Below are 24,381 nucleotides of genomic sequence, written 5' to 3' on the forward strand. Positions count from 1 at the left end.
GGGTTTACAAAACAATTGCTATTTGATGTTGATATGAGGCTGGAAATTGCTTGTTCAGTGTGATTTCGTAAGGTCTTTAGAAGCGGGAGGGGAATTCTTTCAGATGTGGCCCAAGAAATGGAAGAAAGGGGAAATCACAAAGGAAGAGTATACATGAGTAGCCAACAGTTTCAGGGAGGAGGTCAGGTGGGCCAAAACTCAGAATGAGCTCAGGCTTGCAACAGAGGTTTAAAATATTTTTTTAAAGGCTTCTTCCGCTATATTTGAAATGAGAAAAAACAAGCAAGTAGCAGGCCCTCTGCATAGACAAGATGGAGAAATGCTGTTGGGTGACAGAGAAAAGGCAGAACTGCTCAACAGTGGAGGCGGTCTGCCTCGTGTGTCATTCCTGGGGGGGGGGTGACATTGGTGCACCACCCCTGGGATGTGCGCCGCTTGTAGCACCCCCCGGACTAGCTCCACCTCTGCTGCTGAAACACCTACTTTTTTCTGTCTTCACACAAGAGAAAAGCAGTGCCTAAACTTGTGATAACAGAATAAACGATGCAAGGAGGGACTGCAGCCCAGAATAGGAGAAGAGGTAGTACAGGAACCCCTAGCAACTTTAAATGAATTCAAATCTCCAGGGCCTGATGAGCTGCATCCAATGGTACTAAAGGAACAGCAGATGTAATCTCAGACATCTGTCTATTATCTTTGAGAATTCTTGGAGAACAGGTGAGGTTCCTGCAGACTGGAGCTGGGCACATGTTGTCCCCATCTTCAAAAAGAGGAAAAAGAAGACCTAGGTCTTCTACCGAACAGTCAACTACCGAACAGTCATCTTGACGCAATACCAGGAAAGGTCCTAGAACAGATAATTAAACATTTGGCTTGTGAGCACTTAGAGAAAGATTACTAAAGTGATTATTAAAACTCTGCATGGGTTTGTTAAAAAAAAGTTGTGCCAGACAAATCTCATTTCTTTTTTTTGATAGAGTTACAAGCTTGGTGGATTAGGGAATGTTGTGGACATAGTGTATCTTGATCTCAGTAAGGCTTTTGACAAAGTCCCCCATGATATTCTTGCAGAGAGACTGGTAAAATGTGTGCTGGATGTTGGGTGGATTTGGGTGGATTTGTAGCTGGTTGACTGAGTGCTCACTAACGATTTTTGTCGTCTTGAAAAAAGTGACATGTAAGGTGCCGCAGGGTTCTGTCCTGGGCCTGTTGTTGTTCAACGTCTTTATTAAAGACTTGGATGTAGGAATTTGCAGAGGTAGCTAAAGACAAAATTCAGATTCAATATGACCTTAACAGATTGGAGAACTGGGTCAAAACTAGCAATTTTCAGTTTACATTTCAGTTTATACTGTATAGGGTTATTGGCTCCCCAGTTTGTGTTTTGTTTTATGTCTTCCTAAATAGAATGAATTATTTAAAAGAAATGTTTAGGGGAAAGAGGGAGCAGATGGGAAAACAGGTTCTGCAAAGGGAGGAAAGACTCCAGTTTAATTTTCACGCTGAAGTCCTCAGACGTGAGGCACAAATACAGGATGGGTGACACCTGGCTTGAGAGCAGTATATGTGAAAAGGATCTAGGAGTCTTGGTAGACCACAAACTTGACATGAGTCAGCAGTGTGATGCAGCAGCTAAAAAAGCCAATGCAATTCTGGGCTGCATCAATAGGAGTATAGCATCTAGATCAAGGGAAGTAATAGTACCACTGTATTCTGCTCTGGTCAGACCCCACCTGGAGTACTGTGTCCAGTTCTGGGCACCACAGTTCAAGAAAGATACGGACAAGCTGGAATGTGTCCAGAAGAGGGCAACCAAAATGGTCAAAGGCCTGGAAACGATGCCTTATGAGGAACGGCTTAGGGAGCTGGGTATGTTTAGCCTGGAGAAGAGAAGGTTAAGGGGTGATATGATAGCCATGTTCAAATATATAAAAGGATGTCATATAGAGGAGGGTGAAAGGTTGTTTTCTGCTGCTCCAGAGAAGTGGACACGGAGCAATGGATTCAAACTTCATGAAAGAAGATTCCACCTAAACATTAGGAAGAACTTCCTAACAGTAAGAGCTGTTCGGCAGTGGAATTTGCTACCAAGGAGTGTGGTGGAGTCTCCTTCTTTGGAGGTCTTTAAGCAGAGGCTTGACAGGCATATGTCAAGAATGCTTTGATGGTGTTTCCTGCTTGGCAGGGGGTTGGACTGGATTCTATGATTCTATGATTCTATAACGTGGTAATCACTATAATGCTGTTTTGTTTGAGCACCATTTCTCCTAACATTATAGAACTCGTGCCATCTGTACAGTGTACAGTTAATAATCTTTAGGGGTGGGTGAAGTTTTCAGGAAATGATTAGGAAAGAAGAAAAAAATGATTCCTAGGAGACCTATATAGTTATAAAGTTTTATTCCTGGGAAACTCTTATCATCATTGACCAGGGACATACTTCCATAAAAAGCCTGCCCTTTAAGTAGAAGAATCTTATTATGAAAACACACTTCATGTAGAACAAATTGAAAAGTTAAAAGGGCACACTGAAATGAATTTAGAATTACAAAAGACAAAGAATAAAGTTGAACTGAGGGCAGGTTTCTCAAACTTCTAATCCATTCATTGGCTTTTGTAAGTCTTGCACAAATAGGCAAATTCTAAGCAGAACTTCCAATAAAGCTTTGGGATTAGATGCTCACCGAAAAAACCAGTACACTCTCAGAAATGCGGTTTGTGAGAAATGAACAGTTTTTCTCTGGAAAACTAGTTCTGTGAGCTTGCCCAGAACTGATTGGCTAGCACCTAGGACATCACATTTCACTACATGTAGAAGTTGCATGTGTTATATCTCTTGATTTTAATCATCTTTTAAATGCTTTTAAATATATGGTTTAGCTGTTTTTCATCAAGAATGTCCATGTTTTACTTTACTTAAATGTTTTCTTACGACTGGTTACAGGTAGGTAGCCGTGTTGGTCTGGGTCGAAGTAAAATAAAAAAAATCCTTCAGTAGCACCTTAAAGACCAACTAAGTTTTTATTTTGGTATGAGCTTTCGTGTGCATGCACATGAGTAAGTGGTTTATAGATTTTGTGCATGCACACGAGTAAGTGGTTTATAGATTTTGATAAATAAACAGGTAAATAAATAAACATCCCTTCAGGGTCTCAGGGAGAGAGAAATCTCTTCCCATCATCTACTACAGGCACCCCCAAACTTAGCCCTCCAGATGTTTTGGGACTACAACTCCCATCATCCCTAGCTAACAGGACCATTGGCCAGGGATGATGGGAGTTGTAGTCCCAAAACATCTGGAGGGCCGAGTTTGGAGATGCCTGATCTACTACATGAAATCCAAACGAACTAGGTGGAAATGGGAGGGAATCGAGTTTCACCTAAATCAGCCTTTCCCCATTTGGTGGTCTTAGTTTTAGACTACAACTACCGCTATCCCTGACCATTGCCCATGCTGGATGGCTAGTGATAATGAGAGGTTGTCCTAGAATACACCAAACTGGAGAAGGCTGAGCTAAATGTTAAGAAAATGTTCCTAATGTTAAGACCTCTTCCGCAGTGGAATAGGAGGGTGGGTAGGCTCTCCTTTACTGCTTCAGGCATTTAAGCAGCAGCTGGACAGCCATCTGTGTCAGGGATGCTGTAGTTTCATCAGGCGCTGCAGATCCTGCATTAAGCACAGTGTTGGACCAGGTGGCCTAAAAGGTGCCTTTCATGATTCTGTGATTCCATTTCTAAAATATACTTCTAAAATGTAATGGAGAAGAATAAATATTTGCATGAAATATTGTCTCTCTAAATATTTCCTAGGGACAAGGAATGCAGACTGTGTACTGGAAGTAATAGGGCTTTAAAAAAAACCTGTCAACGTTTGGTTTTTCTATTTAGAATAGTACATAGACATAGCTATAGTGCCCAGAATTACTCTTTTTTTAAAAAGATTTGTTTGGGGTGGGATGCAATAGAACAAAGATGCACTTAGAACTGTTTAAAGTCATGTGGTTGTTTTCTAGGTACAACTTCTGGGTTGATTTCAGTGGGGGGGAAATGAAATCCCAGGCTCTGTGACACTGAGATGGTATCCCAGGCTCTCTGTCAGGAAGTTCTTAAATCTACCATAGAAACCACAAAACACTGCACATTTCTCAAAAGTTAGTTTCATTTTGGTTTCTAGAGAGGGGAACAGAGATAGAAAAGATCAAGACAAACAAACAAACAAATCACCCATGATGATGGGAATGGATCCACAAACTACTACTGAACAGAGCTCATGACTTTCAGCATTTTGTTTTGCTTCTTGAAAGTGTTTTTATTTTGCTTTTCAGTGCACCAAAAAACAAAGTGGTTTATAAAAAAATTAAATGCTTTAAAGGTTAATACAATACTGAAATAGATTATTCCAACAGAAGAGCATTTAAAAAGCCAGCGGCTCCCATCAATCTAATAAAGCAAGGAGAAGGATTTTAAGGAAGTTCTCACCTGGACTTGAAAACGTACTGTATGTGGCAGCACCAAGCAAACTTCTCCAGGGAGCAAGTTTGAAAATTTGGGCACCACAACATAAAATACACTCTTCTGGTGTGTTCTGCCCCCACCTCAAACAGCACAGAGACCCAGGAAAGGGCAATGAACAAGAATCCTAATATCTAGGTTTGGATGGGAAAAAGTTGGCCTTGTAGTATCCTGGTCCTGAGATGTTTAGGGTCTTTTTAGGTAGTTGATCATATGGGAAGAGGTACATCTAAGACATTTTATTCACCAAGGATGACCTGACATTGACTGCAGTATTTGCAATCAGCCCTTGGTTTGAGTCAGAAAAAGGGCACATTGTCTTTCCAAAGAAAGTAACTGTCTGATGCAGGCCCTAGGAGCATTCTCTGTAATCGTGTACACAAAGCTGACCTATGAAAACCTGGGGGCAAAGGCCCCATATTCACTTTAGATTGGAGCTTAATTTTATTTTAAAAAAATATTTTAATGCATTAAACAAACTTTATTAACATGAAATATATACAATAATGAAAAAGGGAAAAATTTCATTTTTATAATGGAATAAATTAATCTCACATTTCAAATGCCAACATTTTCATTGTATTTTCCATTCATAGCTATTTTTTCCTAAAATATATATTTTAATAACATGTAGTAGTTCATGCCAACACCTGAGATATTAAATTCTCTTTTTACCAAAGCTGTTAACTGACTCCATTTGTTTAATTCTTCCTGATAATTAATTCCATTTTTAACATTGTTGAAAATTTTAATCAAGCACAATTGTTCTCAGATTTTTCTGATGATATCCTGCTTTCTTTGCTTTGACATAGAACAGCTTTGCAGTGGTCAAAACCTGTAAAATCTGGATCTTATATGAATTTAGAGGCTGACTTTTACAGAATTTAATTAGCAGATTAGTTGTTCTAACGGTAACTCAGCTTGCAAACTTTCCCTTATAATTTCAACCACGCAGTTCCAAAGCTGCTTTGCATTAGTGTACCCCCCCTAACCAAAATAAAAAAAATCCCTTTATGGCTTTACAAAACCAACAGTTTCCTTCTCCAACCTTACTTGTGATCTTTGTCTTCCTGTTTTCACTGTTTGGCCATATAAGCAATTGGCTTTTCTCTATGTTTATTTTGAAACCTGCACTCTCCCTGTACTGCTGTAAAACTCTGTGTAATTCTTCAGCTGCTTCTCCAGATAAATCACAATATTGTCTGCAAATAAACCAATATTCCTTTTGGATTCTAATTCCTTTAAATGCCACATTAAAAGACTGGAGCATAATTTAAAGCAAAGTTGGGGAGCCTGTGGCCTTGCAGATGCTGTTGGACACCCCAACTCCTACCCCTGCCTTGCCAATGGACGGGGATAATGGGTGTTGTACTCCAGCAACTTTTGGAGGTCCACAGTTTCTCAAACTCTGAATTAATGGGTATGAACTTTGAGCAACAGTCCAAATCCAACTGGTAGAAGTTGAGGGGAGTGGACATAGATCATGTAATATGTACTACCTACCAAGGCAGAGGGCTTGGCCAGATTGCTATGCCTGCACAATGGCCTTCTATGGTTGGTGATGGTATTAGTGATTGGCACAAAAGTCAGCCAATCAGTGCTATGCAAATTTTGGTTTCTGCTCCAGACAGTAGGAACCACTTCTTTCCAAGCCAGTCAAAAAGAAAGTGTGTTAGAAAAAAGAAAGTGTGTTAGAAAAACAAGAAGTTCATTTCCACAATAAGCTCATCACTGAAATCCATGTGTGCAAAAACATTTTTGTGCACTGAGCAATATCAATGTCAAATATATGTTATATACAAAAAATGTCATTTTTAGTACTATGATTTCAACACAATCATTCCTTGACTTCGCATAGAGTTTTATGAAGGACTGACAAGGAGGTCTATCTTAATTGGAAATGAGAGCACTTTAAAGCTTGCCAATAAAGCCTTCCATGCAATAATACAAGGAATGTTGAAAAGGTTTATCTTAATGTCCTTACTATGTTACATTAGACCTTTCAAAACCCCAAGTTAATAACACACAAGGAGAAGCATAAGTTGTTACTTTAAACTTTATTGCTGCTTGTTGTTATAAAGTGATCTCAGCCTGGACTTTAAATGGGTTTAATTTGTATTTTTGGCATCTGCTATAGCCTTGGGATCACAAGGCCCCACAGTGCTTATCTTCAGAGGTTAACTTGAAACAGACATTCCCATCAGTGCATAGCCTCTTTAGTCAACACTGCAATCCAGCGTGTCTTTCACCTCTCATTATGCCAACCCTACCTGAAGATGAGGGACAGCCAACAGAGACACAGCACCCCATTTTGCCTTCTCCAATCAAAGTAAGCAACATTTATAAATTTGCTATCCTCAATGACTTCTGACTGCTTTACATTAGCTATTATTATTTTTTTACTATAATTTGTGCATTGAGTTTGATTAAAATATGCTTTGGCATGTCATTTAGTCTTGTTTCCCCCCTCCATGACATCACAATGTTCTATGCTTTCTCATCACTACCTGAATTTTAATAGCAAGTAGGGGTGGTGGTGGAATGTTGTCAGAACCCAAGGTAAGTTCTACTAGATCAGGCGTCGGCAACGTTTTCTGCCCATGGGCTGGAGGATTCCCACGGACTATTGTCCGTGGGCCAGACATGGGCCGCACAGGCGCAGAAGCCATTTCCGATGCCGCACTGCCCATGTCCCAAACACCGGAAATGGCTTCTGCGCATGTCCGCGGCTGTGCAGAAGCGATTTCTGGCGCTGCGGACATTTTGGAAATGGGCAGTGCAGCACCAGAAATTGCAGCTGCGCAGAAGCGATTTCCGGTGCTGGCTGCCCATTTCCAAAATGTCCGCAACGCCAGAAATCGCTTCTGCAGCTGCGTAGACGTGATTTCCTGCGCCGCTCGGCAAGTCCCCACGGCGCACCGGTTTACCGCAGCCCGGTTCACGGGCGGCCCATGGGCCGGAGGTTGCCAATGCCTGTACTAGATGGTACAGAAGGACAAGTGAGACATTGGCAGCAGTTCTTGCGATATTTATGACAAGATTCTGACCAAAGCCCACACTGTTTAGCATATTTATCCTAACATTTCAATGTAATTTTACACTAATGGAAAATGGGAATTGATTTAGTGTAATATGGTGTTACATCACCACTCATTGATCTTTATTCCGGTTCTTAAAACTATTGTTCTTGTTTGAATATTCTTATTTGTGGGGCTGGACCATGATTATGTACAGTATTTCACTTTTTCTAGTTTGTACTCAGGGCTGCTGCCAGCTTCCTAGCAGAATGGGCTGTTATGACGTTATAGTTTAGGATGTTCTGCAATTTGTTCTGCTTGATTTTTTAGCCAATGTTGGCTCTAAAACTAATCCTATTATAAAATACATTGGAATAGCTTTGACTGCTGTGTCCTGCCCCCCCCCATTTATCCATATTATATGGCCAGCCCTGGAAGTAGTCCCTGAACAATTAGTGCTGCTTGAGCAATGTAGAATGGCATCCTAGCTGGGGTGAAACAGAAATGGTAGTGATTGCTACCAAAGTTGGACTGAGCATAGTTTGTTTGTTTTTTGGCTTTTTTGTTCCTTAAAGAAAAATATTTAGCCCTACTTGGCATTAGCAGTAAGATCAACCCATGCTTTCTGGTAATATTAACAGCATGTGACACTCCACATTGCACACACAGAGACAACTATGTCAACACAGTTGATGATTTCACAGAGAACTTCTTGACCCTCTAATCTCTCCTCAAAAATATTTTTGATGCTTTGCACATCATTTAGATGAAATGCATAAAATGTGTAAAAGAGGGACCTTCTGCTAATATGCAGTACTGAATCAACAAGTGTAATGATTTTCAAGCCTGCTTCTTTAGGATTTATGTTATCAACTGCCCTTTTTTATTAAAAAAAACACCACAACACAAAACAGATCATCATGTTCTCTTGAGTTGTGTTGAAAACTTTAACGCCAATGTATATCTGGCACGTTCAGTTTTACTTTTATCATTGTCTTTTAAACCTAGGACATAGTATTCTACTCTTTGGATAAAAACATCCGCTGCTTTTCCTTTCAACATCCTAGGAAAATGTTGTCAGCAGTGAACTGTGCAGTTATTTGTCATGCATTCTGACACCATTACACATTTGTGCTGAGGGCTAGTTTCCTGGTTTAAGATAAACAGCCCACGTGTGTGAGTTCTAGTGATCAGTCTAATGGAAGGCATACAGTATAGGTCAAAGAGATCTTGATTTTGCTCTGTCTTGCATGCAGTTGTGTGTCTATAAAGTTTTGTCAGGTATAGAACAACGGTAATTGTTCCCTATAAGAAACTATTGCTGTGGGAGCCTGGGGAGTAGTCTCTTTTTCAGCTGCTGGCTGCTGCTTTTTTGAAAGTTCGTTTAGTCAGCAGCATCTAAGGTTTCCTGTTTCCCACTGCATTATGTATTATTACCTAGAAAAAGCCATTATATGTCCTAGGTAGTACTATAAAAATGTAAACTTTCAGATTGACCCTGCCAGTCCCTCCATTCCACAAGAGCAGACAGAGGATTCCATGGCTGTTTGTGGCTCTAGAGCAGGGGTGTCAAACTCAAATTCATCGGGGGCCGCATCAGCAGTTTGGTCACCCTCAAAGGGCCGGATGTATCTGTAGGACTATGTGTCCACTCTTTATTAACATAAATTATTGTCACTGCATTCAATTATTACTGTTTTTGTAATAATGTAAGTAATAACTAGCTCTGAAAGCAGAAACATAGTCAGAATAATGGCAAGTAGATATTCAAATGTACAATTATTGTACAATTTATTGAAAAATGATTTTTGGTAACTGCACTGGGTGGTGGAGGCTCGCTAGGGTTTCATGCAGGACCTTTGCAGAGCTTGCAAGCAGCCCTGCAAAGGTCCTGCATGAAATGTTGGGGTCCTTCTGCATGCAGGACAGATGTTCTGCCAGTGAGCCACCACCCTTCACCAAAGGGACTGGCTGAGGTTGACTCACTGAAGCTGCTCTCATGGTTCCAGGGTTTAAGGGCCAGAAGTATAAAGCAGCATCCTATGTTTCTGAGGAGAGGGAGAGGGAGAGGGAGAGGGAGAGGGAGAGGGAGAGGGAGGGGAGGAAGGAAGGAAGGAAGGAAGGAAGGAAGGAAGGAAGGAAGGAAGGAAGGAAGGAAGGAAGGAAAGAGGGAGTGGGAGGGAGAGGGGAAGGAAGGAAGGAAAGAGGGGAGAGAAAGAAGAGTAGGAAATAAGGAAGGGAATAAAGAAGGAAAGAAAAAGAAAGAGGGAGAAAAGACGGAAAGGGAGAAAGAAGGAAGGAAGTAGAGAGGGAAAGAAAGAATAAGAATGAGGGAGAGGAAGAAAGTTGGTAAGGATGGAAGGAAGGAAGGAAGGAAGAAAGGAAGAAAGGAAGAAAGAAAAGAGGGAGCAGGAGGGAGAGAGGAAGGAAAGAGGTGAGAGAAAGAAGAGTAGGAAAGAAGGAATAAAGAAGGAAAGAGAAAGAGGGAGAGAAGACAGAGATAAAGAAGGAAGGAAGGAAGGAGAGGGAAAGAAAGAATAAGAACGAGAGAGAGGAAGAAAGAAAGGGAAGGGGGGTGGGTCGCCGCCTTGATTCAGCGCCAGAAAAGAGCGCGAAGGGACCCAGGGGCAAAAAGCATTTTCCCGGCCCTAGCTGTTTGTCGGCGCTTTGTTGGCGCGGCGCTTCAGCAGCAAGGTCCCACTGCTGGGTCCCGCTGGCTGGGGCGCTCGGCGGGCCACATGATGAGGTCTGGCGGGCCGGATTTGGCCCCCGGGCCTTGTGTTTGACACCCGTGCTCTAGAGGGTGAAGAGCAAAAGTATGTGAGCTAGAATGGTTGGCCACACCTTGATATTGGGGAGAAATCACTGGATGTACATGGGAAAAGTTCTCATGAAACGTGTGCATGCCATAATACCTCGACAATAGCAAAATGAAATAAAGATTTTTCAAACAACACACACACACCCTTTGCACAGGAGGCAAAGCAAAGAAAGCCGTGGTAAAAAAAAAAAGTGGGGTTAACTAACTGCTGTGTAGAATGTAGGACTTGCTTCCAAGTGGCCAAATGCACTGAGCTGTTCGTGAGAAATTTAAAGAATATTTTTGTTACCTGGGAAGGCATTTTACACACACACACACACACACACACCCCTATTATTACTTCGTATTAGTAGTAGTATTGTTGGTATTATTAATCTTACTTGTCCAATATGGCAGCTAGTCCTCAATTGTTTTAAAATGGATTTGAAGCATCTGGGTTCTTTATAAAAATTGTTCACAAATGCTAATTCATCAAGAATTGTGTATTAGTTGCTCTTGCAATTAGGTAGGGTCTGCATTAGAGCATAGGACTTGAATTATGCAGAGCCTGTGAATAAATTAAGCCTAGAATTTCATGTAAAAATAAGGTGATATGTTTACTCCATTGCAATTATCCTATAGTATATTTCTATATTCCAAGTTAAATTTTCAAAATATTTTTTTGTCACAAACCATTCAGGAGTCTCCTGTTGAAGCAGCAACATGCAACACACCTTCTATCATTCTTCCAGAAGACGTAGTCACATCAGATACAGAAAGAGAAAAAAATCTAGCTTTCAGGTAATACATAAATAAGCACACACAATTTGTTTTCTACTCTGCCATAGGTAAATGAAGAACCTGCACAATCCTCATATGTTGTTGGACTCCAACTCCCATCAGTGCCGGAAAGCATGGCCAATGATCTTCATGGCGCTACATGCTGAGCTCTACACATAAGGAATGCCTTCTCTGCATTTTTTGCTATAAACTGATTTGACCTTTCTATATGCTTGGTTTGTTTGTTTGCCTCTTGCCTCTATAACTTTGTAGCATTCTACACGCTTGCAAGGATAGATTTGAAACTTCATTTCTCTAGAAAATTATATTGTTGGGTCCAATCTCATGTGGACCTTTCCGTAAATCTCTTTTTTTGTAATGAAGTCTAGATTTGAATAATTGGACACAGAACTGTTGCTCTGGATATATGTAACAAGCAAAGTTTTTTTTTTTAACCACCAGAGCATGCAGACTTATCCACTTCATGTGGAGCTACTTTGTAGAGTGAGGTGCATGAAACAAAGTAAATATAGAGGGCTTTCAAGAATAATACAATTTAACTTTTAGAAGACATTTAAAGGCAGCCCTGTTTAGGGAAGTTTTTAATGTTTGATGTTTTATCGTGTTTTTAATATTCTGTTGGGAGTCGCTCAGCCAGATGGGTGCGGTATAAACAATATTATATTAATAATAATAATAATTTCAAATAGGAATACATGGATGTTCTCATGCATGTGGGCTAAATCCTACAATCTTTGGTTAGAGGATTGAAACTTACGCAATCTTTGAAATAAATATTTCAGCATTGAAACCTTTTGACGACTACCGGTACATTGCCCCAAAGGAACAGCTGTCTTACCTGGCTGTTTGCCCAGTTACAATACAGCTACCACTTCCCTTCCCTTCCCCTTTCCTGTTGTGTTCCTCTTTCTCTTTTTTCCTCCTTTTGATTGCTTGCTTGCATAGTTTTGCTTACTTACCTAGCAAGACAGAAAATGACTGCCAATGAATTGCCAGAGACCAAATTGCTGATAATAAATAAAATAATTTTCTAACACTTGATTTCAAGTTTGTGGGGTTTTCCTTAGGTGTACTGTATTAGGACTTACTGCTGTTTAAAGATGATTGGAAATTTCAGTGAACTGCTAATTAAAAGAGCAACAACAAACCAGAACTCTTTTTTTTGGGGGGGGAGGTTGGAATGTGCCCAATTATCATTCTAGTTTGTCTTATCTTATACATTCAAGTTACACAGAATGATCCTAAATGCGTAATGGGAGGACATATGTTTGACAACTTTGAGAAGAAGTATACTTCAAGCACTATTTTTATTGTAGCAAAGTACCCAATGGGTTAATTCCTGAACATTCAGTGTAGCACACCCAGGGCCGGCTCTAGGTAGACGCCCGGTGGTGCGGTGAGCCAGGGCGCTGGGCCGGTAGGCAGGGCGCTGCGTGGAAACCATGCTGCGCCCTGCAAGGGCGGGGGCGCCGCAGCAATCTCCGCCCCTCAGCGCCAGGGCAGCCGACCTGCTCGAGACTGCCCTGAGCACACCTTCCCAACTCCCAACCATCCAGACCTACAGACAGAGGTAGCTCAGCTCATATAAATGTATCAGCTGAGGCTAGTCACAAAATCTCAGCTTGGAATGGAGATGTCAATAGTCAGTCCATGGCTGTAGTATCTGGCTCCCATCTTGTTCTTAGCATGGCATGGGAAACATTTAACACAACAGAATTTATTCTTACTAATTAAATGGAGCTGAATTTTCTAGAACAATCATAGCAACATAATTTTTGTTCACACAGAATAAAACTGAGGTGAATTTAATGAGAAATTTGCATATTCATGATGAGAGATTTTTGGGGGATTTACACATGATGTGAAAATTGATCCTATTTTGCTGGTTTTTGTCCAGCTCCCATACAGGAAGCACTTCTCTCATAGCTCTATGAGAAGTCCCAAAGAAGCTATTTCAGCACAGAGTAGGATGCTACCTTGGCAAGTGTGCCTTTCCAAATTCACATTTGCTAAAGGCCAAACTAGTTTGTGAATTTAATGTGTGGTGTTTTTGTTTTAAATGTGTGTGTGTGTGTGTACATAAAATTCAATCATATAAATTTAGTTTTAATACTTTTATAAACTGATTTATATAATGCTACTTTAGTTTTAATAAAGCTCACCCCCCTTTTCTTTCCCCCTCCAGACCTGTTAGTCCTCATCTGCGGCATTCTCACAGAAATGCTAGGACATCAGCTAGCTCACTGACATCTGTGGGTAAGGAAAACACACAGACACAAAACTTTGAGTATTGCTTGATGAAAATGTGGAGTTGCCTATCTGCCCTGTAGAGATTTTAATGACTGTGCCATCGTTCAATATGCAACATTGTATGGAAACTTGTTTACCAGTATATGCTTGATTTAAGATACTCAAACTCTGTACAAGATTTGGTGGAGGGGGAGAGGGGAGAAATGCAAAAAAACAAAAACAAAACAAAACCCTCAGGCTTCTGATATCCTAGTGAGCACCACATGGATCAGTGCAATCCTGCATTTTATCTATCAAGAGTTCAGGGGGTTTAGGGCAAAGCTACTTAACATCTGATTCAATTGCCAGATGTAGAATTCTGCCTTAGGGCAGCTGCTCACACCCAATATGTACTTCTGTGGTTAGCATGACTCCTTATAGCTGCATCTACTGTACCATTTAACACAAAGATTGTGGTGTGGGGGGAATATAATGCACCATTGTGTCACCATTGCAGCAAGTCCAAGTTTCATTAGAGCTCAGCTACATCACAGGGTTTCCATAAATTCAGCATTTTACTCAGTGTGCAATTAGATGGCAGTATGTTGAGTAAAATCTGACCTATATGGCACACCAAGAGACGAAAGACTTCAAATGCTGTTACATGATACAACTGGGTAATTTGGATACTTTTCCATTCAGATAACAGAGGTAATGTAATTGACTTGGTGAATGACCAGCTGCCAGATGTTAAAATATCTGATGAAGATAAAAAGAAGAATCTTGAATTGTTAGAAGAAGCAAAGAGGGTGAGTGAGAGGTTCCTCACACGAAGAGGAAGGAAATCAAGAAGCAGCCTTTCAGAGTCTCCCACAGGTACATGTTTTAAAATCCCATACCTTGAAATTAGGAACGCGGGTGGAGCTGTAGTCTAAACCACTGAGCCTCTTGGGCTTGCTGATCAGAAGGTTGGCAGTTCAAATCCCCGTGATGGGGTGAACTCCCGTTGCTCTGCCTCAGCTTCTGCCAACCTAGCAGTTCGAAAGCATGCCAATGCAAGTAGATAAATAGGTACCGCTGTGGCGGGAAGGTAAACTGTGTTTCTGTGTGCTCTGGTTTTCATCACGGTGTCCCATTGCGCCAGAAGTGGTTTAGTCATGCTGGCCACATGACCCGGAAAGCTGTCTGTGGACAAATGCCGGCTCCCTCAGCCTGGAAATGAGATGAGCGCCACAACCCCATAGTCGCCTTCGACTGGACTTAACCGTCCAGGGGTCCTTTACCTTGCCTTTACATTTAAATTATGCAAATGGAACCCAGTGTTAGCCTGTGTGCAATGTGTGTTTTACCATAACAATTAACAAAGGTCATTTTAATGTAAGAGGCCTGTGGCACCATAAAGGAAAATATATATTGTGGTATATAAGGTGTCGAAAGCTTTTTGCCAGCTTATTCTTGGCATAGATTTAAAGATGCACATGTATTTCGACTTTTCCTCATGTTAGCTGTACTTGGACATTCTTCGCTCCCATGCTCATAAAGTCATGCAAAGTAGCCCAACCCCAACATGCTTCTCTCAGTGTTTGTACATATAGCACTAAACCAGAAAATGAGAACTAACCACTCAGAATAACTATTAATTGTTGTGTATAACTTTAATGCAGCTATATCCCCAGCACTTAGCCCTAATGTTTCACCTGCTGCCTCTCGGAACAACTCTTTCACTCTTCCAAGTCCAACAGGTAAAATTAATGTTGCATGTTCTAATTATATACATATTAGTTGAGCAACCATAGACATTTGGTCATTATAAGATCTCGTAACATCCCCCCCCCCAAAAAAAAATTAAGCTAGAAATCTTGCTGGGCAAATGAATAGGGAATGTTTTACAGCAAAATGTGATGTAAATATGAGAAGACGTTTGATCAGATCTAAGCTGTATCTAGTCCAGCATCCAATAGTGGTCAGACAGATGCTTCTAGGAAGCCAAAAAGCAGAGTGTGAAGAGCCATTTGTCACCCACCTACCCACTCACCTGCCCACCAAGAGAGTCTTTCTCTTTGCCCTGCAGGTGCAAACCTGACAGGCTTTAGAGCTGGCCATATGGCCCCATGGCACCTCCCACTTCTAAGGTAGTATTGTTCTGTTAAAAGATTTTTGGCTGTCCTTTAAGACAATGCCCACGCTATCCTATATGAAACAGTTAGACTTTTACCTGCCTTATGATAAGTCAGCAGGGCAGAGGCAGTATGAGCTCTCATGGAAGGAAATTCCATGGCAAGGTGGACAATGTGTATGCCCTCTTGACTCCTCCACACCCTCTAGGCTTATTAAACCTAGCAGAGGTTTTATTGATATTTTAATGTATATTTTTTTGTAAACCGCTTATAGGGTTTAATGATTAAATTATATATAAATCCTGTTAGGCTGCAATGGGTAAGTCTTCTCATAAGAAGGAATCCACAGCAGAACCTGATTAGACTTTTTTGAAGTACTGGAGAGGCTCATATTCTATGAAGCAGAAGTGATTATAGCAGAAGTCCTATAATCTAGGAGTGTGTTGAATTGTTCAGGACTTTTGTTAACAGGAATTTAACAAATTTTCTGCCTGTAGTAGCCATATGGCCACTGAGTTTAGAGCTAACTATGACATGTTACAGTATGTGGTGGAAGTTTCATCACCTGTTTTTCATATTGTAGGTTCTGATATATGCGCATCTGCTTTGGGTTCAGTGCCTCCACAGCAGGTAAGAATGCTCTAATGCTGACTATTGTTGACCACTGCATATAATCAATCAGGATAACTACACATTACCTTGGCAAGAAAATGTGTTTGTGTGTGTGTGTGTGTGTGTGTGTGTGTGTGTGTGTGTGTGTGTGTGTGTTTTAGGGGGCTTTATCAATGGGGGAACATGTGCTTAACCAGTCCTGCATCCCCATATTGTCTCCTAAAAATCATCTCATCACTTTTGGGCCTGAATCTTCCACTGGCTCAGTGTAAATATTTCTTGAATAAGGACTTTTATTTGTGCAATTCTGACTTGTAACAGCTTCCACTGCTTCTGCTGTTGTGAGCTTAGCATGTCACCTGAGCCAAACCGTAAACATAAGACCAAAACTTGGTTGCAGCTAATGGTGTGTCTGGAGTGAGCCAAACAATGAGCTCAGGATTGAACAACATGCTACGCCAAACTATGGCTTAGCTCAGAGCAGAGAGGCAGCAGGAGAGCAAAAGAAAGGAGCGCAGGGGCCACAGTCTCTCCAGGAACCTGCGTAGTTGCACATTTGCACTAATCTATAGTTTGGCCTAGTGTTATGTGTAAACAAACTCATTATACTATTTTTTTGGTTATTTTTAATTTTTAGAATGCCACAAAAGGATTAACTGATCGAAATGAGAATGGTCAAAGAAAACTTTCTCAGGAAAAACCTGTTACACACACCACTGCTTTGGAAAATCCAAAAAAGTTGACGGAACAAAAGGAGAACTTTGATCCACATAAGCCTATGGATAATCTACCCAGATCCTGTACTTCAGGTTATGACACTGGCAGAGTATCTCTAAATTCCAGTCCAAGCACCTGTGAAAACAAACTTCAGAAACTAATCCCTAAAAAAACAAAAGAAAATGATTCTCCTTTCCAAGGCCATTTACAAGGACCAGGGATATTTACCATGGACCCAAAGTTAAAGGGATCAGTAGTACCATTATCAAAGGATTCAAAAGTTTCTTGTAAAACAGAACTTAATACACCTGGTTCCCGCCCTCCTCTATTGCGAGCTGTGTCATGGGATCATGCAGAACCTGGCAATATAGAAAAGGTACCTTTTAAATGTCCATCTGAAGATGATAGACACTTTGCCATTAATAATAAACCCAACAACATATCAACTAAACAGTCAGCCTTCAAAGACCTCCAAATACAAGTTCAGCCAGTAAGAATGCAGAAATTGACAAAGCTCAGAGAGGTGAGTTTCTATAAATTAGCAGGATTTTATTTTAATGTTTTGTTGTTGTTGTTGTTCCAAATCTGTGTGATATCACAGGATTGGGCTTTCATAAAATAAGAGCAGAACCTTGCATTTTGAAGTATTGGGAAATGAAGAATTGTTTTCTAGTTCATTACACCAAGGGCCACATTTCAATGATAGAATAAGGTGAGTCGGGGCTTATCATATTGCTGTGCTTCTAGTTAAGGAGCAAAGAAACTTGGGTTGAGGACTTGGGTTGAGTCAACAGCAGAAAGTGAGCATCTCTATCTCTTGATCATTAGAAACACCTACCACCCACAATCTCTTGTCTCAAAAACTTTCACATTACTGTACTTCCTTTTCATTTTTTTATGGGGAAGAAGCACAGAGATCCTTTGAACATTTTCACCACAGTTCATGGACCTCCTTTTAGGCACATATAAGAAGTAACATAGGATCCCTGTCAGATATGACCTGTAAGTAAGAGGACACTGAGACTGAATATTTTGATTATCAGTTGGATTGAGGGGGTGCTGTTCCTATGGATTTATTTTTAATTTTGGTATATTCATTTATTAAAATGTGTTCCAACTCTACACCAGAATTGCATATCTAAATTGACACATTCTTTTTCCTATATAATTAGCTTTTCAACTGCAGCTTTGATGTTAAATTAGAAAGCAGTCTTTTGCCTTTTAGTGAAACAAAAGCTTACCGCTTAAAGGTGAATGCAAAATACAGTGCAGAGGTACTTCGGTCTCCAATAAAGTATGCAATATGTAAACAGGAAGAAGCTGATGAACTGTCCTGTCATCTTTCAAAGTAGTATTTAGGAATTAAATAAGCTACTTTTGGTCTCTTAGGAGATTTCTTCACATCCAGAAAAACCTTTCCTTCCTGAAGCTATATCAACAACTCATCTTAAACATTGCTCCAAGTGTTTCTGCTGTTCATGTGCTTCCTTTTCTTTTGTGGCCTGTGTCTTGCTGCTTTCAACACTTCTTTCCCAGGACAAGGCACATCACATCGCATTGTTATCTGCAGGCCTCAAGACAATTGGTTGTCCATTTTGGGGCCTATGCTCTGGCAGCAAAGAAGCAATAGTTTTCCTGACTCTGATACAATGTTGGCAGTTTATTAACTGGATCAAAGAGAAGAAGAAGAGATGTCTGTTTCCAACAAGAAACTCTCTCATAGGATTTTTTAAAAAATATTTTTTAAAGTTTTATTTTCATAAAATGTGTTTATTTTCACCAGGAGATAAGATATAGTTTATATAAGCACAATTAATTATACAGTATTCAGCATTTCTTGGCATACACCAGATTCTACAGCAGTGCAACACAAAAGTCTTCAAATTCTCAGTGAGCATGGATTCTTGGTTTTCTCAAATCTTGCCAAGCACTTTGGAGCCATTCATCTGTTGTTGAGTAATTGATGATGATAAAATGGAAGTCATGTTGGGTGGAATCTACACACATAAAAACCGTCCTGAAAATGCTTTAAAAAAAGAGTGTTGTTAAAAAATACATTAAATTTTCCATAAGACTCGCCATCTCCATCTAGTGTCACATTTTATATTGCACTTAAAACACACAAGACGTTTTGTTTGCAGCTGTATAGCTCAGTCCTTGGTCAGCATTTCATCTATCCAGAGTTTAACCTCTAATGGATAGGGTTTCAATCCTCTAAAGGAATAGGTTTCAGTTTTGTCCAGGAAGTGCAGGTAGCTTTTTTGGCATGAGCTACGGATGGTAAACTTGCTGTAACTCCCTCTGGACACGGGGGGAAAGCTTGGCTACAGTGATGGGCACTCCTGGTAACCTCCAGCCTAGATTACAGTAATGTGGAACTGCCTCTAAAGTTAGTTTAGAACATGGCCACTAGGCTGCTGTCTAGGACTATGAATAAATTTCACCAGTTCAGAGTGCTCATTTTTAAGGCTCTATGCTGCTTAGGACCAGAACATCTGGAGGATTGTAGCCTCCCAACATAAGCCTGTCCATACACTCAGGCCATCTTCTCTAAGTGCCCTCACTATTTGAGGTGAGGTGGGTAGTGAATGAATGAAGAGCTCTTTTGGTTGTGATACCCTTTTGTCAAGTGTTCTTGCCTGGTACAGTGGTCCCTTGGTTTATGAACAGCTTATTTTATGAACAACTTGGATTAAGAACGCTGCAAACACGGAAGTAGGTGCTTTGGTTTGTGAACTAGAAGCTGAACATGTTTCGCTTCCTGTTGAGTGTGTTCCATTTTGTAAATTGAGTCCCCCGCTGCTATGGGAAAGCACGCCTTGGTTTAAGAACGCTTTGGTTTCAGAATGGACTTCCGGAACAGATTAAGTTTGTAAACCAAGGTACCACTGTATTGGGTTGGATCCCTATACTTAGTCATACTTATGATAGATGCATTAAGATCAATGGGACTAAAGTTAACTTACATCCCATTTGAGTAATTCCTCTAAGCATGACTAAGACTAAATCCATTGATTCTAGATTTAGTGACTGGAAATTTGTTATGCTAATGGGTGCAATGTAAATTTACTGGTGACATATTGCAAAACCCAGCAACTGGATTACCACCATCTTTGTCCATATACTACATAATTATATCACTGAGCTTGTTATTTCTTGTGAAGAATTAATGCAGTTCTTTTCTACCTAATCAGGAGCACATATTGATGCGGAATCAAAATTTAATTGGACTTAAGCTCCCTGACCTAAGTGAAGCTGCTGAACAGGAAAGAGGTGAAATATGATTAAATTTGATGGGAAATGTACTTGTGGTTACGAAGGAGGGGGCCACAACAAGTTTTTTTTTTTAAAAAAACACACAGACTGAGGCCTCTTGCTAGAATACACCACTGAAGACCACACCATGTGTGATTTCTTGTGTGGGTATGGGAGTGAAAAGAGCACATTGTTGCATGTGGAAATTATTGCATCAATCACAATGGATCCCATTTAGTACAATGTGCTTGAAATCTTGGCCTTTTTGAAGTCAGTAAAACTATTGTCAACAGACACTGGCAATATAAGTTGTATCCCAGTTGCCACTTTCCAGACAGAGGAAAGTTGGTTCCACTTAATTATTGATAAGACAGTATTGAAATGCTAGGTGACAATCACATTGAATAGCTGGATTTTACCTTCAGTCAGTAGTGCCTTTGCTGAATTTTCCAATTAGCCCTAGTCCCATACTGGTTTCTTATGGCAGAATGTGGAATATACCTTTTCTTCATCCCCTTCAAACATTAGGCCAGTGGCAGATCTTGGAGTCTCAAATTTCAGTGACGCCCTCTGCAATGCCAAAATTTGGTGCCCTCTCACTCCATTGTAAATTGTAGTTGCTGTGACCCCTGTGGCATCCCTGAGGCTCCATGCCCAATTCAACCAAAACAGTCGTGCTCCCCTAAATCCACCTCTGATTCGGCCCATCAGAGTACAAAGTTTAGTAATGTGTTAAACTACTTTAGCTCACAATGCATTACTGAAGCAATAGAATAGTAGTAGCAATAGAAGAAGTGGTGGTGTTGGCAATAAGGATAATGATAATAAATGATAATAAATTCTGAACTCTTCTTCAGGGTCTTCACCAGTGCCTTTCTCATCAGAGGAGGAAGAGGTGAAAAGTAGATGTGAGGTCATGCCCAACATTCCTGACACTCTTTTACGAAAACTCCGTGTGCATACCTCTCTTCCAGGAAGGTAAACCACTCTGTGCTGATATTCACACTGCACCTGAATGCTTTGTGGAAGGGATACTTAATTGCATTAGATTCAAAAAGGCAATGTGTAGATGTTCTCCCTCCATTTATGCCCTGGACATGGTGTAGAAGTTAATGCTGGACTACAGTGGTGGATATTCAAATCCCAAGTAAGCTCTGAAACTCCAGTTGGGCTCTCCCAGCCTTACCTACTTCACAGGATTGTTGTAATGATAAAATGTGGGGGAAGTTACATATCCCACCCTGAGTTCATCTAAGGAAAGTGGGATGAAGATCTAACAAATAAGAAAATGTCTATGCATTTGAATTAGTAGTATCTAAATTGTAAAGTTGTAATCAGAAACTAAGCTATACTTTACTTAGGATAATTTTTTTAGGATACCTTCTCTTGGGAATGAGTTCATGTGCTTTTATATGTTTTGTAGCAAGGAAAACTTCCGTTAAGCAGAAATTATACTTGGTCAAGCAGCTCAGAATATAAATGACCTTGCATCATGACTGTATGCTAACTGAGTCTTTCTGGCCAAATTAAGGAAATTATATTTCCTCTTCACTTCAGTCTTTGTAAGAAACAAGACCACAGTATATTAGGCCTGCCAACTTCTTCAGAATTGTGTTATCTTTTACACCAATACAGGAAGTGAAGCAGCCTTTGTGGTGTTTATATAGCACAATGCTGTGACAATAAATTAACATTATAAAAACATTACCTTGGATCTTGAGAGTCTAATAATTTTGCATTTGCCAAGGAATATACAGCACAGTTAGGACCAAAGTAGATGTGCATTTAATACATTGTAGGCAGCTGCATATCTTGTTTTTCCATATCTAAGTACAGTAGCAGGGAAGCCTGATGCTCACTGTGAAGTGAGGCTTATTCCCCTGCCATTCTGATCTCACTGGGGAAGTAATCATCCAATGCCCCAGGGCTAGGGCCTTGGGAAAATCCACCATATGTACCAGTGGTGCCTTTCCCCTCTGTGGTTCCTAATGACATTTTTTCTGCACTGGCAAACTTTATAACTTAGTTTCCTGTTTTATCACAGCTCTCCTCCGCTTACTGAGAGAGAGGTTGAGGTAAGTCTCCTTTTGTTTTGTTTTTTACTGTAAAATGCTAGAAGGCTCTTCGTCGTCATATTTTGTGTGCAACATACTACCGAGCAACATTTTGTAGATAACCTTTTCATGGCTCCCCTCAAAACATTCTTTGAAGAAAATCTAATCCAAACTGGAGTCAGAAGGGCCATTATTTTTAACAACAAACATAAAAATTCCATTTAAAAATCAGCAAAATGGACAAAACTAAAATAAGGAGCAGAGCCAGCAGTCTTCATCAAAGCTATCCCAATCAGGGGATAAGACAGTCTTCAATAAGACAGCCTTCAGTAAATATCAGAAATCACTATAGAGGGGTCTGGTGAACCTCTGGCAGTAGCTGGGCCTCTTCGAAAGACCTCAGAGGGTAGGCAGAATCATGGATCATAATCTCATGAATTGTTGATGGTTACCACTGTTTATTTATTTGAAACATTTCTGTACCACTTAATTATTCATATTTCTAAGCGGTATCTTTAAAAAAAGATCCATAGAAAATAAGACAATAAAACAGTAACAATTTATCATAAAGCCAAACTGGTATTCCCTGGTATTCACTGGTATTCTTCCTACCATGTTGTCATAGAAATGGTGTCTGGATCAGACAGAGAGAGCAGTTTTTAAAAGCTGTAGGAAGTAGTAAGGAAACTTAAAGTTGTTCTTGGAGTGCCATTCTTCTCCTTATGCCTTGCTGTTCTAGGTTCATGTCATCCATTGAGGAGCCCCATATAAATTATGTTATGTTAGGTAAAATATTTATTTGTGTTGATGATTTTATTGTCTGCTGTTTCTAATGCCTGTTTTTATTAATTTATAATGAATATTTCATACTATTAAATAAACTGCTTAGAGATATTTTTATTTAAGTGATAGCTAAATCTTGCTAAATAAATAATGAATAAAGGTTTAGAAGTTATAGTTGTGGTCAGGAGTAAAGGGACTGAACTGATATGTTACTACTGCAAGCACTGATTGCACATAGGTCAGTGTAATGCCTGTGGTCTCAGTACAGCCTTGGAATGTGTAAAATGAATGTGCTTTCCTGTGGAGTAACTTCAGCCTAGTCTTCCAAGCTGGAGAATATGATTTGAGGTGGCTTTGACACTTCTCTTTGTGGAAATTAATTCCTACTAGTGTATGGAATGGTCTCCCTCAGGAGCTTTTGGACTTTCCTTCCTTGGAGGTTTTTAAGCAGAAGTTGGATGGCCACCTGTCACGGATGCTTTAGCTGAGATTCCCGCATTGCAGGGGGTTGGGCTATAGGACCCTTCAGGTCCCTTCCAACCCTACAATTCTATGATTCTATGAGTCAACTTCATGCAAAACAATTTCCCCCTTTTATACACGGATATGACTGGTATACAGAATTCAACGAGGCCTTTCTTTTCCCTCCCTCAACAGAATGTGTTTGTACAACTTTCATTGGCTTTCAGAAATGATAGTTATACTTTGGAATCAAGAATTAACCAGGCTGAGAGGGAGAGGAATCTTGCTGAGGAGAACACAGAGAAGGAACTGGATCATTTTAAAGTTGCTATTACGGTAAGAAGACCACGGTGAACATTCACTGCAGTTTACGCTTGCTAGAATTCAGTGAATTTTGATAGGTATTTTGAAGGCTGCTGCCAAATATGTCCCCAAATCCTATGTTATCATTAACTGTTCAGTACTCATATTGATGATCAGCCAACTTAAATATCTAAAATGGCCACATTTCAATTCTGTGCCTATATCTAGAATTTTGTGTTCTGTGGTAGGTTGATTTTTAAAGTATCAATTTTGCTGTAGGTGGTACTGAATGTTGCAAAAATAATGTACTCTTGGAACTGCAGTCATACCTTGGTTATCGAACGGCTTAGTTGCCGTACAAATCGGCTCCCGAACACCGCAAACCTGGAAGTAAGTGTTCCAGTTTGCGAACATTTTTTGGAAGCTGAACTTCCAACGCGGATTCTGCTTGCGTGTAAGAAGCTCCTACAGCCAATCGGAAGCCGCGCCTTGGTTTTCAACAGTTTCAGGAGCTGAATGGACTCCCGGAACGGATTAAGTTCGAGAACCAAGGTATCACTGTGCTTTTTTAACCAAACAAAAGGGGCATATTGTTTATCAGTGGTGTAATAGGTGCAAAATACCAGACTTCACTAGAGGGGGGGGCTACCTTGTGGTCCTCCATAAGTTGTTGGACTCCAACTCCCATCAGTCCCAGCAATCAGTAGTAGTCCAGCAGT

General features: G+C 40.3%; 1 protein-coding gene across 3 annotated transcripts in view; it reads left to right on the top strand.

Annotated features, from left to right (window-relative positions):
• The window catches only part of IRAG1 (inositol 1,4,5-triphosphate receptor associated 1), a 79,532-nt gene that overhangs the window by 33,348 nt on the left and 21,803 nt on the right, over positions 1-24,381 (top strand). For 2 of the 3 annotated variants that reach the window (XM_060275670.1, XM_060275671.1), the window contains exons 5-15: positions 6,650-6,841; positions 11,030-11,130; positions 13,316-13,386; positions 14,062-14,235; positions 15,024-15,101; positions 16,060-16,106; positions 16,726-17,328; positions 20,000-20,078; positions 20,918-21,038; positions 22,105-22,135; positions 23,555-23,695. In XM_060275670.1, coding sequence (XP_060131653.1) covers positions 6,650-6,841; positions 11,030-11,130; positions 13,316-13,386; positions 14,062-14,235; positions 15,024-15,101; positions 16,060-16,106; positions 16,726-17,328; positions 20,000-20,078; positions 20,918-21,038; positions 22,105-22,135; positions 23,555-23,695 — 1,638 coding nt within the window. The remainder of the gene's footprint in view (positions 1-6,649; positions 6,842-11,029; positions 11,131-13,315; positions 13,387-14,061; positions 14,236-15,023; positions 15,102-16,059; positions 16,107-16,725; positions 17,329-19,999; positions 20,079-20,917; positions 21,039-22,104; positions 22,136-23,554; positions 23,696-24,381) is intronic. The other variant, XM_060275673.1, reaches the window with a different exon arrangement.

The sequence above is a fragment of the Zootoca vivipara genome, chromosome 1 (genome assembly GCF_963506605.1).
Source record: "Zootoca vivipara chromosome 1, rZooViv1.1, whole genome shotgun sequence".
Classification (NCBI taxonomy): domain Eukaryota; kingdom Metazoa; phylum Chordata; class Lepidosauria; order Squamata; family Lacertidae; genus Zootoca; species Zootoca vivipara.